Source organism: Nicotiana tomentosiformis, chromosome 4 (assembly GCF_000390325.3).
Source record: "Nicotiana tomentosiformis chromosome 4, ASM39032v3, whole genome shotgun sequence".
Lineage (NCBI taxonomy): Eukaryota > Viridiplantae > Streptophyta > Magnoliopsida > Solanales > Solanaceae > Nicotiana > Nicotiana tomentosiformis.
This window is the reverse complement of record NC_090815.1, coordinates 28,032,704-28,050,490: the sequence shown is the minus strand read 5'-3', so window position 1 is coordinate 28,050,490 and position 17,787 is coordinate 28,032,704. Positions and strand designations below refer to the sequence as shown.

At 39.5% G+C, this 17,787-nt stretch overlaps 1 protein-coding gene and 1 long non-coding RNA gene across 2 annotated transcripts; both read right to left on the bottom strand.

Moving 5' to 3' along the window:
* Positions 1-6,162: 6,162 nt before the first annotated feature.
* Positions 6,163-9,453, bottom strand: LOC104096502 (uncharacterized). The gene is made up of 3 exons (XR_686335.4): positions 8,219-9,453; positions 7,787-8,020; positions 6,163-7,213 (listed from the first exon to the last, which is right to left on the bottom strand). It is a non-coding gene; the product is annotated as an uncharacterized lncRNA (long non-coding RNA).
* A 483-nt stretch (positions 9,454-9,936) lies between these two features.
* On the bottom strand, positions 9,937-16,798 carry LOC104108991 (DExH-box ATP-dependent RNA helicase DExH12-like). The gene has a single exon (XM_018775091.2). It carries the CDS (start codon positions 16,487-16,489, stop codon positions 10,133-10,135), a length of 6,357 nt encoding a protein of 2,118 aa, XP_018630607.2. The 5' UTR covers positions 16,490-16,798; the 3' UTR covers positions 9,937-10,132.
* Positions 16,799-17,787: the final 989 nt, after the last annotated feature.

Below are 17,787 nucleotides of genomic sequence, written 5' to 3'. Positions count from 1 at the left end.
CAATCTCCTTTGCGGCCACCAGAGGAGCTTTTCGAGACCCCTAATACCTCTCTAGTAGCCTCCCTAATGCAATTCGCAATCGCGGTCCACATACCACTCGCGTCCCCGCTACTCCTCCATGCTCCCATAACCATCAACCTATCCCCCAACTCATGTGCTCTATCTTTAGTCAAAGCTCCCCACTTGATCCTAGGTAGACCAAACACAACCCTCTTCTTACGCTTCCTCATGATCTCCAAGTCCATGATCAGAAGCCTATGCCGAGTCGTAAGATTCTCACTTGGGATGACCTTGCAGTCCGTGCCCAGAACTTTATCAGACTTTCTGAAGAGTAGGTAATCAATCTGGGTCCTGGGTCCTGGCCACCAAACTCTAAAAGGTGACCAGATGCTCCTCCTTCCTCGGGAAAGTGGACACTAGACTTAGCTATCACTAAATCAAAAGCCTTAGCAAAATCCAGCAATGAAGTACCACCTCCGTTTCTAACACCGAAACCGTAGCCGCCATACCCGTCATCGTAGCTCCCAGATGACGCCCCAATGTGGCCATTAAAATCTCTTCCTATGAAAAGATTCTCAGTATGGGAATACCACGCACAACCTCGTCCAAATCCTCCCAGAAATGCCTTTTTACCTCCTCGTCCAAGCCACTTGAGATACGTACGCACTAATAACGTTTAAAGTAAAACTCCCAACAACCAGAATAATGCCCATCAACCTATCATTCACCCTCCTAACCTCCACCACTAGCTCTCGAAGATCCCTATCAACCAAAATACCTACCCCGTTCTTGCCCCCCACACATCCAGAGTACCAAAGCTTAAACCCTTCTACATCCCGTGCCTTATCTCCCACCTATCTAGTCTCCTGGAGACAAGCTATATTGACCTTCCTTTTCTGGAGAATCTTCGCTAACTCCACAGACTTTTCCGTCAAAGTCCCTATGTTTCCAAGACCCAACTCTCAACTTGGAGGCATCCTTACCACCCTTACCCCTTTTGCCTCCTGGGACATAACCTTACCCTATCATCGTTCAGTAAAACCACTATAATCTAATACACACTAAGAAGGAATTACCACAGAAGTAGCGGCTGGCTAAAAAAATAGTGCAAATAGTCCGGAACTAAAAAACACAGAAGGACACAACTAATGAACTAGGAATGATAGTAGCAGCAAGGTATGTGAGACTAAGTACCCTAAAGAATGCTAAAAAGGTCCGCAAACATATACAAGTGAGTTAAACAGATTAACCACAATTAGAGCACAACAACTAATAAGGAGCACACTAGAGGCAAAGCAACAAGTAACGGAATATCAAAACAGAATATAACAAAATAAGAACACACCAGGAACAAAGCAACATGTTTCACAGAATATATCGAAAACAGAGTATAACAAAACAAGAACACACAAAGCAAGAGGTCACAACAGAGTATATCGAAGGCAGGGTGTACAAAACAAGAACGTAGAACCTGGTTTATGGACGAAGTCATGATAGTCGCTGGAGGTGATGGGTCCGGTCATTGGAGAGTTGCCACTAGTAGTACAAATTTGGCCAGAAAATGCGCTGGCGTCTAGGTGAAACTTTGCCGGAGTTATGGCAGCCTTGTTCCCTGTAGTCCAGATGAAGAACAAAAATAAAACACACACCCACAGAAGGTTGGGGAACGAGGGAGAGGGAGAAAATCCAAAGGGGAAACCTACTGGTGAGAGGGGAAGGGAACGGAGAAAGAGGGAAAGGGGGAAGAAAGAGAGAGAGAGAGAGAGAGAGAGAGAGAGAGAGAGAGAGAGAGAGAGAGAGAGGTGGGATGGCCGACGAGAACGCCGGTGAAGAGAGGCGGCGGGAAAGAAGGGGAAGAAATAACGGAGATTAGGGGAGAGAGAGAGAGGGATGGGAGAGAAGGAGTTAAAACATGATTTTTTGGTAGATAGGACCTCTTCGGCAACCTTTTTATGTAAAAGTTAAATTAAAATAGTAAATTTTGTAACACAAAACAGTCAAGGCAAGATCAACTCGTGAGTGACACGAAAATTTTGCTTTTTCTTTTAAAAAACTATTTAGTTACATAAAAAGTTAAAACTTTATTAACGGTAAGCTATCCTAGTCTTAAATGTTCTCTTTGCATTCAGAACCATCTTCATTAATTTTGGAGGGTTCTATGCTATTAATAGATGATGATGCACAAAGCTTATATTCATTAGGGAGTAACTTATCGAAGAGAACCAATCAGAGTTTAAGAGATTATATCAAAGAGAACCATTCTATTTTAATTGTAATACATACAAATAAAAATACGCGTACACTCACTCACAATGGGGGTTGAAAAGAGAGGAAAAAGGAGAAAGAAAATGCAAGAGAGGAGATAAAAATACAATTTTTGTTGGCTTGGAATTCTTTAGGAGGTTTGGGAGAGGTTCTTCAATGGAGATTGAAAGGAGAGGAAGAGAAAAGAAAATGAAGGGGAGAAAAAAAACTAAAAATATAAAACTAAAATAAGTGGCAGGGGAGGGATATAACTACCCCATTTCGTATAGTTCAGGGATAATTTTTGACCCTTTCTAGAAAAATGGGATGGGGATGGGGATGGGGTTAGGGTGGGGTGGCCCAGGTGGATTTTTAAAAAAAAAGAGAAATATTTTTTCAAAATAAAAAAATTCGGAAATTGCGTCCGTTAGTGAAATAGGGTACCCTTTAGGTCACGACAGGGGCACAAATGATGCCAACTTTTAACGGAGGGTAAATGTGTCCTATTTCAAATAGTCGAGTTGATCTAAATGCCTCCATCTCCTGCATATTTTGCCTTCACCCTCCTAGGCCAATCTCAAACACTCGCAAAACCGAAGATATTAAAACTGTTCTTCTCTGTTCAATGACTTCAAATTAGTTATCTTCTATCTCTCTGATTTCAAAGGACCTTTCCCCAGTCAGGAAGAAATGCACTTCTTGCCATCCTATCGTCTTATTCCTGCCTCTCTTTCTCATATGTCGTAACCTGAGACTAGGTTTAAGTTACTCAGCTATTGCAGCAAAACTAATGGATGCTAAGGATTAGACAATAGAATGCCGGTAGGTAAGAAAATCATGGGAAAAGGAAAGCACAGAAAACAGTAGGAAAGAAGAGATTAGCAGGAAAAAATTTAGTGATGATCAAGACAGTCGAAGAGTAATCAGGAAGTTTGTGGGAAGTTAGATTGCGATAAGTAATGCTGGAGAAGGCACACTTCCCAAGAGAGAGTCCATCCTAACCCCAACGTGGTCAGGTAGGTTATTAGTCCCTTGTTTACCTAGCATAATGTCAGTGTTGGTTTGAAGTAACAAAAAATGAGATAGCTATGTTAAACGTTTATACTTAATAGCTTATAGAATGGAGTAATACTGACGTTATTATGCGTTTATACATATGGAAGCTTCTCTCTTTACTGTTTAGTTTGTAACAATAACGTATATAATGATGTAAATGCCATGTTTGACTTTCTCAATTCATCAATATAATTTTTAATGAATCAGTATTTTTGTTGTAGCCTCTCCACCCAGCATTTTCTTATTGCTGGGCTTCATTAAATAGTTAAGACTTTTACTTAGTTTAAAAAGAAAGAAACTAATAACATAGCGGGAGGGGATATTTTCCTTTAGGTAGATAACAAAAAATATACGTGAAGGACATATATAAACAACTAAATCTGTTTGGTTTGAACCTTGAATGAAACATGTCATATAGGTTTGGAATGTCTCTTCGCTTGATATGTGTAATAAATGCTTGTTCCATGACGGTGAGATTCTTGCCATGCTTGTTATGGAAGAACTTGCTCTTGATAAACTCTTATGTGGGAAAACTCTTCCTTATCTTCGAGGCATCCAAGCAAACATTCACGATGCTATTATGAGAACTGAGAAAGTTGTTTCATTAATTGGTATATGATGCTTTCAAGGTTGCTACATATATGAACAACTCTCTACTTTAATTTATTATTAGTAAGTTCTATATCTTTCCAAGAGGACTTCTCTTATGAACACGTGATATTTTTGTTTTTAGGGGCTATCTAGTCATCAACCCAGATCCCCTCCCCCCCCCCCCCCAATTCATTTGATTAAACCCCTCTATAAAAAAGACGCAAACTCTCTTCTAACATATTGTTTAACGATTCATGAACCCATAATTTTGAAAGGACATTAAGTTTAGTGTTCGCTTCTAGTGGTGCCCGGCGCTTGTAAATTCTAGGTCCGCCTCTGTATTCGTTAGACTATGTACAGGGAGAGTTGTAACCACTCGTATATCAGCTGGTCATTAACACTTTTCTTCGTGTGTCCTCGTGAGCATTTGTCATTTGACCTATTGGCCGGTCATATATAAAGGAGTGGCTTATATTTGAATCGACATCTTTTTGTTTTGGGTTAAAAACTATTGGTATTTAATGTCTGAGTAATCTATAGAAAATGGAAAAGAAGATGCCAGCAAAGATTAAGTTGGTGTTTAGTTTTGACATGTGATGATTACACTTGTACCAGGATATGAACAGTAACTTGTGAAATATGTACGTGTCGAACTCTTTAGTTTGTGACAACTGGTGGTGAGAAATGCAACGGCTACTACAAATTCCAAGCTAGTCAGGTGAGGCCGGTTAGTTTGTGACAGTGGGTTAATATTAGCATTTCAGAAAAAGATTTGGCGTGTACAAGTCCTTTGTATGCCATTAATAAGGTCATTTTGAGATGGAGGCTGGTAATTCGTTAATTTTCTTAATATGGAGTTTGAAATTGATCGATGTTATCGGTTATGCTTATTTTTTTTATTTTTACTTTTGACACCATCTGATTAAGTTTATTATTGACTTTATCTAGGATACATTGGTAATCCAAACTTTTTGCATTTTACATTGTGAGGCAATCGTAAAGCACCTTGGGGCAATATGTGGGGCTCCAGTCTCATGAAATCTACTCCTCAAGCGCCCACTCGTATGGTTGAGATGCGTCCAACGCCTTACGCATAGGGCACATTTCACAATTCCCGTGCAACTTTGACCAAAAAAAAATTCAAAAGGAAAAGTAAATATTTAAATATTACTAATTACTATTGTGGTGATAGGTTAGACATTAACCTTTTGCATATTAATAAGCAAAAGATAATTATATGCGGGGTTGGAGCGAAATCTGTCATAACCCTCGAAAGAAGGATGAAGAGCCACACTAGCTGAACGTCAAGTGAAATTAGTTAAAGTTAGCTAAACTTCAATTAGTTATTGTCTTGATATATGTGCAGAGGAATTGGGCTTACCTTAGTATAAATAACTACTCCCTCCCTCCCATTTGTGCTATTTGTACATCATGCTACTTTACAATTTTGAATTTAAGAAAATGACCTTTTTAGATATTTTATGTGTAATCTCTTACGTGTAAAAATAAATCTCTCATATGTAAAAAAAGAAGAAGAGGTAGGGTCATAAAATTAAAAACAAGTTTGCATCCCATTTGATGTGGCATAGTTTGACCGACCGTGATGTTTAAGAAAAAAGAAAGATTTTTGAAACTTGTGATCTAAAGCAAGCCATAAATATTTCTGTGGCTATAAATAATCCTATTAAGTGTAAAATGAGAAGTATAAAGTTAAATTGTTCTAAATATAAGGAGTCATTATTTACCAAAAAAATATGGGGTGTCATTTTTTCCGGGTCAGACTAAAAAGGAAAGCGTACGACATAAATTGAGACAACGATCCTTTAACATCATCATTTGACTGTTACGAAAGCTATCGCTTCTGTTCAATATATAATGACGGAAGTCAGCTATGGTTGGTTAATCCTATATGCTTATCGATCAAAGTATCAATAAGCTATACCCATACAAAGAATTACAGATAGAACAAAACATCCAAAATCCTCTATATCCATTATGCTTTATTAACAATTTTGTACTGAGATGCTTCATATAATTGAACTATTCTGCAGTGACCACCGTAACCCACATCCTTTCTCTTGTTCTTTTCCCCATATTACTTTGTTGGCTGAGAAAACACAAAATACCTTTATGTGTTCTATAATTTTCCAAATTAAACGAACAACACTCGCACACAGTTTTGAACACCTTGCATTTTAACTCTTGACATGTGATTGGGATAGTTAAGTAGAAGCAAAGTTTGCAAGCTTAAAAAGACTAATAGAGGTTGGACTTTTTTTTTTTTGATAAGATAAGATTTTGTTAATACGCAGTTTCAAGAAAATATTGCAGAAAAGAAAAAGAAAACAGAGCTAGACTTGGTACATCAGATCTCTATAAATTCTAACAAGTCTAGCACATCCTGGACTAAAAACACAGTTCTCATTCTCCCAATAGTTCAAATTTTGAAGGCATCTAAATTTCAGAACTTGAAGTGCTCATTTTCTATTTCTCTCCGTCCAAATTGTCCATGTAATGCACACTGGAATAGTAATCCAGATCCTTTTCTTGCACTTCCCAGCGTAGATTGATTTCCAGCACCCTAACAAACCTCTGAAGTTCTCAGGCATCACACCTTGAACACCAAAAATAGCCACAAACATGGTTCAAAGAAGATCAACAGATTCGCATAGATAGGATTCGCATTGCCAGAAGCACTCACATAGATAGCATCTGCTACACATATTAGAGCCTCTCATCCTCAAATTATCTTGAGTCAATCATGCTTCATGAGCCACCATCCAACCAAAGCAGGCCACTTTAGTTGGTGCAACTGTCTTCCAAATCTCCAAGGTCAATTAGTTCCCAACTTTGAATCAATTTTTATGAGTTCTCTGTGGTAAAATTTCACAGTGAACACTCCATTCTTAAAAACATTCCACCATTATGCATCTTCCTTCCCCTGATTAATCTCTAGTAAATGCAATTGATGCAAGAATAAGTCTGCCTCTTGCATTTCCCAATCAAAGAAATTTCTTCTAAACTGACAGTTCAAGCCAGTATCATTAAACATTTCAGCAATTAGAACATCAGTCCTAAGCCATCCCAATCGTCTTTCCATAGCCTGACTCTTTGCCCATATCCAATCCTAATGCTGATATTCTTGCTAAACTTCCCCCAAAGACGAGAAATCTGTTTCCATACAGCTACTCCATAAGGTGTTTTCACAGTCTTGGGAGCCCGAAACCCCTCTTCCATATTTGATCTCTACCAGTCTTCCAGGTAGCTATCTTTTCATCATTGAATCTCCATAGCCATTTCCGTAATCTCACTTCTCTCTTTTCTGCATGGAATGCTCTCTAGGTTTAACTATTACAAAAACCACAAAGGTATTGCCAAAATATAAATTTTAAAATTTTTCACGAAACTATTGTTAAATTATAAATTTGACAACTTTTCATACACATTTCACAAATAATGACATGCTTTAGTAGCGTTCATGAATTATTTTTCACTTCTAGCTTGTTCATAAGCGACACAAGAAATGTTCAAGTCTGAGGAAATTTGTTTTGCTGAACTGTGAAATTACCGGGTACTGTACATCCGAAAAGGAAAAAGGAGAATTGGGGTAAAGTGACAATACTACTTGCAAAGGAACCATATTTTCCTCCAAGCCTATCATTTTAGTTACATCATATAATCCTTCGACTCAGTAAGTCCCTATTTTAATTATCCTTCCTAGACAAGAAAAGATTAAAGGTTATCAGTTTCACCACACCCCTAAGACTTAAGAGGCCTCTAAGAAAGGTAGGAATTTGCGTCTTGGAATAATGAATACCAGCACAAGAATGAAGGATCTAATAATACTTAGTACCTGACGTGGCAGGGGTTGTAAGAAGCTGAAATTAACTTTCACCTGAATGGCAAGCTTGATACCATCAGAGTCAATGGCAACCTTCCCTGCTTGCTTGAGTAGATCTGAGCATCCGTCAGTAAATCAATAACATATTGATGCCTCAGTTCTAGAACTGATGCACAACTCGAGGCTCGTAGTCACCAACTCCCATTGATTTTAGCAATGTTTGGACAATCTTTGCATCCCTTGACAAGTCCTCTTCTCCACCTTTAGCCATTTCTTTCAAGGTTCAACCTTACACAGCCAAAATTCACCTTCAGATTCGTTTCGTACTCATTAGTATGGCCTATTTAGTGCAAAGTCCAACAATGAATTGCAGAAACTAGATCTCTCTACTACAGATTCAGGAATCTAGTTCACAAATGGCCCCAATTGTGCTACTAATCATCAAATACCAAAAAGCTTGATCACAAATGAGAAGAAGAGCAATACCACTATTTTAGTTGTTAGTATTCCTGGAAAAGAACCCAGCACCTGTAATAAAATCCAGCAAACAATTATTTTTTGTAAGTAAGAATATTTATACAGCACCCCGACCAGTTTAGAATTGAGGCGTTGTTGTTGTAAGAGTATTTCATACACACAAGCCAAAGTAAGCGCTTAAGAGGACAAATTCTTAAGCCATCGTCAAGCCATTTACATCTTTTTGCTTATACTGAGAGACCAAATGCATAGAAAAATATGCTTCATACTATTCATGAATATTGCTTCAAAATATCTTCTACTGCACTCTTGCCATAGACCATAGTTTGCTATATAGAGAGAATCGACGTAGCCGGTCACAACTAGTTTGATTGAGGCGAAGCGAAAGAATGAGAAATAGAACACCCTATACTTTTTCCACACTTGTTGTAATAATATTTCATTCTATAATCAAATATACATAAAATAGAGTTCGAGGCATAGAAAATGATCACGATTCACCGTGCCACAATTCTCTGCACCGCCAGAGAGAGGGCAGAGAAATCTGAGAACAACACATATTACAGAGGCAAGAGATGAAATGGTAGAAGGGGAAACCAAGAGGGATAAATGACATGAGGAAACCAGATAAAGATGGAGATACGATACACTATTAGATTGAAAAAAGCCTTGAAGTGGGTCAAATGATTGTATCTAATTGGGTTTTCACAAAGTCACAAATGATATCTTTAAAACGAGCATTTTATTATTAAGATAGCAAAATAACAGGAAAAAAAAAATTATCTAGCAGTTATGGTTAAGCTAGCACCTTCCAAATACACTACAAAAGTATCTCCTCCTTGTTATGAGGAAACTGAAAAATAATAGTACAAATAAATATTCTAAAAAAGCATTAGAATGAAAGCTAAAGCATAAAGAATCCTTCAAACAGACAAGCCATTCTAAATATAAGAAACAGAGCGATCCAGCAAATATTTAGAGGTACAAAGTAAGAACGCCATGAACAGTACGAGAATAAAAATAAAGTATAAATATAAAATGACACCCAAATTCTTTTTTACATGTACTTGATTCTATTGAGCACAAACATATACTCAAACATAGCTTAATACCGAAAAGTGCGTTAAATGGAATAAATTAGGTCGCCTTTATCCACTTCAAGAGGCGTGGTAATGGAACCCTTAATCTTTTGTATTTTATGAAATGCGTGTTGTTGGACTCTCTCTCTCACACACACACTCTCTCTCTACCTTGAATTTCAGATATAAAACCATTGAGGGAGAGAGCGAGGGAATGAAAATCAGAGACAAGAACTATTATTTTTCGTTTTTAGAAAAGCAAGCAGACACAAGTGGCATAACACATATTTTGCACAAAAATATCTTACTCACTTACTAATAACACAGGAAAAGAGCTATCTTTTCACCTTCAGCATCTTACTGCTAATTTTAAGAAAAAACTTCCACTTCACAAAGAAATTGAAAATGAAACACCACTACAAGGATAACTGGGACAAAGAAAATAGGTAAAAACTAAGTTGTATATATCGGAAGATTCATAACCCCAAGCAACAGGGAAGGGAGAAGACAGAAATCTCCAAGTGAGAAACACAATAATGATATCAAATGAACATAAAATGCCATCTTACCAGCATTAAAACCAATTACTAAAAGCTATAAAGCAGCTGCAGACAATAGAAATATATATATTTGTTTTTGAGAAGATGACATATTTGTAAATATATAAACAGGAACTACACAAAGCAGTGTAATCCTTCATAACTACAAAGCGAAATACAGACTGAGTTCCTAGCCCTTAAGACCTCACAGACAACAGAAAGCCACATAACTAAACACCAGCTTGTCTCTACTCTACAGTAATAAATCAAGCATATAGGGAAAGTTCTCAAAAAAGAAAACTACATCAGACTCTTTCACTGTCCTCTTTAGTCATTGCCGCTTTAACATCAAGTGTAAGAGTATACTCCTGGTCACAACCCAGATAAGAATCACACATGAAATAGAGTGTGTAGGTCCTCGTTCCAGCTTCTGCAGGTGCAGAAAAATTGAGCTTGACACTGGACTTCCTTTGCAGGGTAACTCTCTTAATGGCCAGCAGTTGGTTGCTCTTTGTATCGCCTACAACAAGCCACCATCCTTCTTCCTTGGTCGTGGGATATCTAGGTGCAAAAACAGGTCCAACCTCTGTTCCACCCTCAAGATCTCGCTCAAGGGTTACCTGCACACTCACATCGTCTCCAGCACTCACATTATCACGGTTCAACACATCATATGTCAAATCAATGTTTGGAAACCGATTACAAAACCGGGCAACATCCATAAGCTGTAAGTCCGACATTTGCAAGAGCTCACGCCTCTCGTCATCTTCCATCTCCACTAAATCAAACACTGTTTCTATACTCTTTCCTGGATTTTCTTGGCACTTCTTAGCCAATTCATTTGTAAAGTGTGGAACCTGAAGAAGTATCGAGTCATGTGCCCACGTTCCCTGTGTCACCATCTGGCTCACCTCCATTGCTAGAAGTGCTAGACTAAGCCATTTGTTTCTGGAAATAACATCAACCATTGCTTGAAGCAGCCTAATAGCAGAAAGAAGCACCTGTTGCTGGTCAGAAGCAAGATTTCCACCCAACACTTGCCTAGAAAAATGGGCTTGTAAAAGAGCATTAGCCTTGGTGTGAGGATCTGTGTATTTCGGATTCCTAAAGGAGAAACGCTGGTGATTAATCAACCTTCTTGTCAACTCCTCTTCACCTGGTCTTATCGGCAACCGTTTATACTCCGACGCTGAAGCCAATATTTCCAGTAAGCCCTTCAACTTCGTTTTGGAGGTCAGGGAAGAGCTAAATCGCTCTATTGTCGTGTAACTGATATAATAGTATGACGCTATCATGCCAAGGTTCAAAGGTGAAAGCAAAAAGTCATCCTCAACAGCAACGCATTTGCTTGCCTCCAAGTCACTGATAGCATTCTCCACCAGCTCTGAGAGGTGGTCCGACAGATGCCTGTGACTAACACCCTGCAGATTGTAGTAGTTTGGATTCTGTGTCAGCCTTCTATACATGAAGGTCCATGTTAGGTAATCCACCGCATCCTGCTTGTTCTGAATAACTCCCACAATCACCTCAGCAATCAAATTGTCATGGAGATAGTGTTGCAGATGGCTTTCAACTGGGAATGCATCATACAAGAACTTCTTGTAGTAGTCCTTGCGTGGTGCATGGCAAAGGATGACACACTTCCCACAGCTATCTACAAGAGGTCGACTCGCATGACCCATCATCTTCAACAAATCAGTAACTGGATAATCAGTGTGCATATTTTCCCTACCATCATAGTACTGTGTTCCCGTCACCACCACCAAATGGGCAGATAGTGGTACTCCCCAACACATTGTACTGTCCATTACACATACTTGAATCCATCCAGTTTCAAACAACGTCTTCACTATTTCCTGATCACTGCCGCTCAATCCGTCATGCAAGTAGCCCACACCATACTTGAGTGTCTCTTTCAGCATAGGTTCATTGATCCTCTCCACAAAAGGCTCCAGCTCTTCTGCAGATCGTAGCAGAAACATGGGTGTGTCTTCTCTGTCCATACTAGAATAACTCATCAGATCTACAGCAGTCAAGCGCACATGCTTCCTCATGGGGACGTACACAATTGCAGGCTTTCCTTTCCTTGCATGTTGGACAATTGCAGTATATGTGTGTTTTGTCATGGCTTGCATCCTAGCTTCAAAGTTAGCAATATCAACACCTTGAATGTGTATATCCAGTGGCACGGGCCTAACACCAGAAGGAAAGTTGAAGAGCCCATGAGATGTAGCCCCAATCCATTCTCCCAAATCCTTGGCATTAGCTAGGGAAGTTGACAAAGCAACGATGCGGATCTTGTTCTCAACCTGGCTTGAAATATATCTCATCCGAGAGACAATCACCTCCAGGATTGGGCCACCTTGACCACCAATCAGGTGCAATTCATCAATAATGAAAAGACCGACTTGCTGAACATGCTTTCGCTGTTTCCAGCGACGAGATAAAGCATCCCATTTCTCAGGCGTGCTGATAATTAACTGACCCTTCTCTAACAGCTTCAGATCTTTGGCAGTCTCCCCAGTTAATTTAACAACTCTAATTCCCAGAGAGTCTCCAAATTTCTTCTTCCAATCACTGAACCGCTCCTTGGCCAGAGCCTCTAGTGGAGCTATATACACAGTACGACTGATATTATCAGGTCCTTTCTGATGATTCCTCAATATGGCAAATTCAGCGCAAATGGTCTTCCCACTACCAGTTGGAGCTGCAACCAAGACATTGTCATTTGAATTGTACAAAACGGTGAATACCTGAGTCTGAACCGGATTGAAATGCTTAAAATCTTGATAAAGTGCTTCATATGCTGGATGCCTCAATGCAGTAACTGGAAGAGGTTGTAAGTCTAGTAACTCAGTGGGAGGAAGATATTTTTCTGGCAAAGTCAGGTGTAGGAAAGAGACTGGCAAAACAGTCTCAGACCCTAGCCACCTGTCAGAGACAACACGAATGAAATACTGAAGGGGCAATGGCTCATATATTGGGACTGTGAAGTTCAAAGTATGGTCTTCATCAATATACTGCTTCTTCAGCATGAAACATTCATGATGAAGAATATATTCCCCATCATTGTCTTCAACAATCACCCAGAAAGGTTCTACAAAACCATGGACCACGTCCTCCCACTGGAAATCCGGTGTAATGGTCAATTCTACCCTCAAGACTGACCGGGTAATTGGCTGAACATGTGCTGCGAGGTTCAGCTTCGGGAACTGATGAATACACTTGTGTAACGTTCTACCCTTCTTCGGGAACCGGATAAGCTCTCCCAACTCTTGTGATGAAAGATCGTAATAACGCTCCCAAGCAAGATCTTTCTTCTCCAACTTCATCAAGATCTCATTTGAAATGTCGTGGAATTGGCGGAGTGGTGTCTGTACGCTCCACATCCTCTTACTTATCATTTTGCACCATTTCAAGGCCTTCTCAGCTAACTTAGCCCATCCTCTCTTCAGAACAATCTCAAAAAGGGCTCGCATCAGACGTGCAGCACTCTGAGATATATAAACCATGTCGGATGACAGAGATAACCCTTCAAGCTTCAGCCGTGAAATATACGCCTGCAGTAGAACATTGATCTTGGCGCTAGGCTCCTCAAGACTCTCTTTTACCGGAATAGGGACACGATCTAGAAGCTTTGCCAATTCTATTTTCTCATCTTGTCTGACTGTTACATATTTGAATTCCTCACTAAGAGAGAAAAGCCTACAAAATTCAATATCACCTGTGATGGGCTTCAAATGCTCATTGTACGTGGAAATTGTCCCATGAGTTATGTAATAATAGCTCGCAATGCGCCCCAGGTCAGTCATCTGGAAATATCCACTTCTCTTATCGTACTTAACCAAGTTACTCTTGTCCAGCAACGTAGCAGCAGAATAAACCAAGTCAGCACGCCTTCCCTCCAAAGCATAATCAGTTTCGAGGGCATCCGCAGCTAGACCATAAAGTGTGGGATTCTGTACCATGCGAACATAGAGGTAAGTATATAGGAGCCACTTGCATGCCTCTTTGACATTCTGTACTGTCCCAAGAACAATCTCTGCATTCAATTGATCAGCCAACTTGGATATAAACTGACTTTCAATAGGAAGCTGTTCATTCATCAAAGAAAGATAATATTTCAGTTCACTGTGTCCAGTTATGATGATTCCTTCACCATAAGTGTCATACTGAGGCCTTCCAGCACGGCCAAGCATTTGCATAACATCAAGAGGACTGAGTTCAGTCCATGCTCCTTTTTCAGGATTGTAAATCTTGGTACCTTTTATAATAACAGTATGTGCAGGTAAATTTACACCCCATGCTAAAGTTGCAGTTGAGACCAACACTTGCACATGTCCATCAGCAAAAAGCTCCTCCACAAGCTGCCGATCAGTTCTGACCAAACCCGCATGGTGAATTGCAAAACCATATGGTAAAAGATCTTTGAGATCATTGCTCTTGATAAGCTCAGTTTGAGACTGTAAAATTTCCCGAGTTAAACCATCCTCCTTCAAAAACTTAGTAAGGGTGTCATTACCAAGTGCAGCATGCCGGATTGCTCGAGCTGTTTTAGTTGTTTCCTTCCTAGAATGAACAAAAATAAGCACCTGATGCTTTCCTGCAACATTAATCACCTTCTCATAGCAAATATCATTCATCAACTGGAACCTCTGCAGTGGCTTCTTAACAGTAATTCCAATATACTGTTGAGCCAACGGTACAGGTCTATAGCTATTGTCAAAATGGAAGAGTCCTTTATTCAGATCAACTCGCAAAAACAAAGCCACATCCTGATAATTTGGAAGAGTTGCTGACAATCCAACAAGCCGAATATGCTCTTTTGTGATTTCAATCTGTCTGATAGTTCTTGCAATGATACTCTCCAAGACAGGACCTCGATTGTCATGCAGGAGATGTATCTCATCAATAATAACAAGTTTAACAAGCTGCATATAGGTGCGATCACCTGACTTTCTAGTTATAATATCCCACTTCTCAGGGGTAGTCACAATAATTTGAGTCTCTTCAATCTGTTGACGAGTTAATGTTTGATCACCGCTCAACTCTTTCACCTTGACACCGTAATGTTCCAAACGCTTGGAGAGATTGCCAACCACTTCAGAAACAAGGGCTTTAATAGGTGCCACATACACAATCTTATAATTGGTGTGGTTGAATGATCCATCTAAGTTGTGGTTTAGAGCGATTTGCTGAAGTATAGTGAGCATAGCTACATTGGTCTTCCCAGCACCCGTTGGAGCACAGAGCAAGATGTTCTCTGGGGAAAAGAGGGCAGCCTCATATACTTTACTCTGAACCCTATTCAATTGGGTCATCCCACTGAACGCTGGTTGAGCCCACACTGGAATGGAGGAGATCTTCACAAGCTCTTCTCCAGGGGCTAGTGGCTTTGGCTTCAGTGCTGGCACGTGAACTTCCTCATACCCCTTCCTATGATTCCTATAAGACCCCACTGGAAGCTCGCATTTTGTATTTTCCATCGACAGACTACCATGATGAAATGCAAGGCTGTCAAGATCAAGCAGCCGGCGTTGCCCCATTAACCAAGCATTATCATTATCTCTGTCACCATCTTTGAGATGCCGAGCCTCTTCCCTAATGTTTTTCTCCAAATTCAGCTGCCTCTCTTTTGCAGTAGCCCTAGTAGCATACAACTGCTCTAGTACCGCGGCATGATCCGGCCCCAACCGCAACATCTCTTGTTCAATTTCCTTCCTTTTCGATTGGTCTTCAGCCCGTGCAAGACGGGTACACCATACTACCTTTAGCCGATTCCGCAGAAGATATTTGATGAGACTGAACTTATCAAATTGGAGATGCAACAGTAGCTTGGTTTCTACTTCACGATCATCGCCTTCAGCAAGAGTTTTGAGAACCTCTTCAGCAAGCTTTTGGCTCTGTTGCGGATCGATCTGGTGCTCATAAGCTTGAGAGATCTTTCTTTGAAGCCAATAAGCATCTACGTCCTGAACATTCAAGGACATTCCCTCATCCGCCTCACGCATCTCATAATCAGCAATGATAGGCATAGCACCAGAACAGTCGGCATCCAGCACATCATTGTCCTCATCCTCTTCATCATCAAGGTCACTCTCTTCTTCTTCTTCTTCATTCTCCTCAAACTGAACAGCCACACCAACATCATCATCCAGAGGTGCATAGCCATCGCCATCGCCATCGCCTTGATAATCAGTGATGAGTCGCCCAATCGACACCAACTGGTCAAACACCTCATTTGATACGGAATTTAACAGGTTTTCAATCAGGTCTTTCTTCTTATCAGAGTTGGTAAAGTAGTCATTTTTTAAGACAGCCAATATCTCATCAGCTGCAGCAGTAACAATATTCAATGGTTGGCCACCAAGTTGCTGCTGAATGAGGCTGAGCATGGCCTCATAAGCAGCCCTAGCTTGCTTGGTTTTAGGCTGGTAAACACCTTCTTCCTCAGTTGAAGTAAGAACACTTTCAAGTAACCGTCTCTTCTTGCTTTGTCTATGCCAATCAGAGACAAGTAGTGGTTCGCGCTTCCTAGCAGCCTTGTCAGGTCTACCCTTGTAAGCACGATCACCAAATGTTTTGGGGTCTATTTTCCCATAAAGAGACTCAGGTGAGTTGGCTCCGTATTCATACACTGCTTGTGCTTCCAAATGGCCCATCACAAAACCTACACCTAGTTTGAGTTTGAATTTGAATTCTGATGTGAAGTGAATTGGAGGGAGGGAGAATATAAGGGGTGGAGTTCAATTGATGAAATACAATACTCCTATAAGGGATATATATACTAGTTGGCGGAGGAGCTCAATCCCAATTCCAATTGGCCTACATTGCTGGTTTCAATCCCAATCCCAGTCGGAATTGGCGAAGGAGCTATGCCGTTTCAATCCCAATTCGATTTGGATTAAAAAAAAAAAAGAACTGGCTGAGCCTACAACGGCTCTAACCTTAACTACGGGAAACAAATAATTTTATGTACAAACTTAAAATTATAGGTAATATTGTAAGCTCCTAAAAGTAATTTTATTTATCTAATTCATTATCCCGCACAAGTTTTAATACTGTCTTCTTGATTAGTGAAGTAGGGATTCTGACTTAACAATGTGCCAAGATTATAATTTATGAATTTGTAATGTTGAGATTAAGAATAATGCAGGAACCATCACGTAATAAGAAACCGGTGGTTCATTGAAATGTAGGGATTAATACTTTGTTAACACTAGTATCGAATTAGTACCTGCACAATGCACGGACATAAATCATGTCAAATTGTGATTTATTTATTTGGATTATATGCAAATAACCTAAAATATAAATTATTCACATAAAAATTATAGATATTAATTAAGAAGTAGAACATAAAATCATTTCTCAATTAGTGGATAACTTGTTTTCTTTTTCTATATGCAACGAAAGAACTCTTTGATTTTAGTACTTGTATTTTATTTCTTGATTAATATTAAAAATACTAAACATGTCTTGTTATGATATGTCTTATTTGAGTACATTGGATCATATTGTTTCAACAAAATTCTTACTACCCTTTTGTTTTTTCACCAGAAATTCAAAAAAGTCTTATTCTTCTATATATTTATATAAAAAAATTTATGTTTTTGTTCTTTCCTTATAGTTATTGCATTATTCTTTACTTAATATTGTTATAATTTCATGTGATCTTTTATTAGCTTACCAATTTACGTAATGTCTAACTCTTTTTTTCTTAATATCTTGCTTATTACCAACAACAACAACGGCGATAAACCCAGTTTGATCCCAACAGGTGGGGTCTGGGGAGGGTAGTCTGTACGCAGACCTTACCCCTACCTAATGTAGGTAGAGAGGTTGTTTCCAATAGACCCTCGGCTCAGGAAGGGCAAGAAGAAGAAGAAGAAGAAGAGGAAAGCAAGGAAGGAAGAAAGATGGAAGAGAAACGAAAAAGGGAGAGATAAAGGATAAGTAT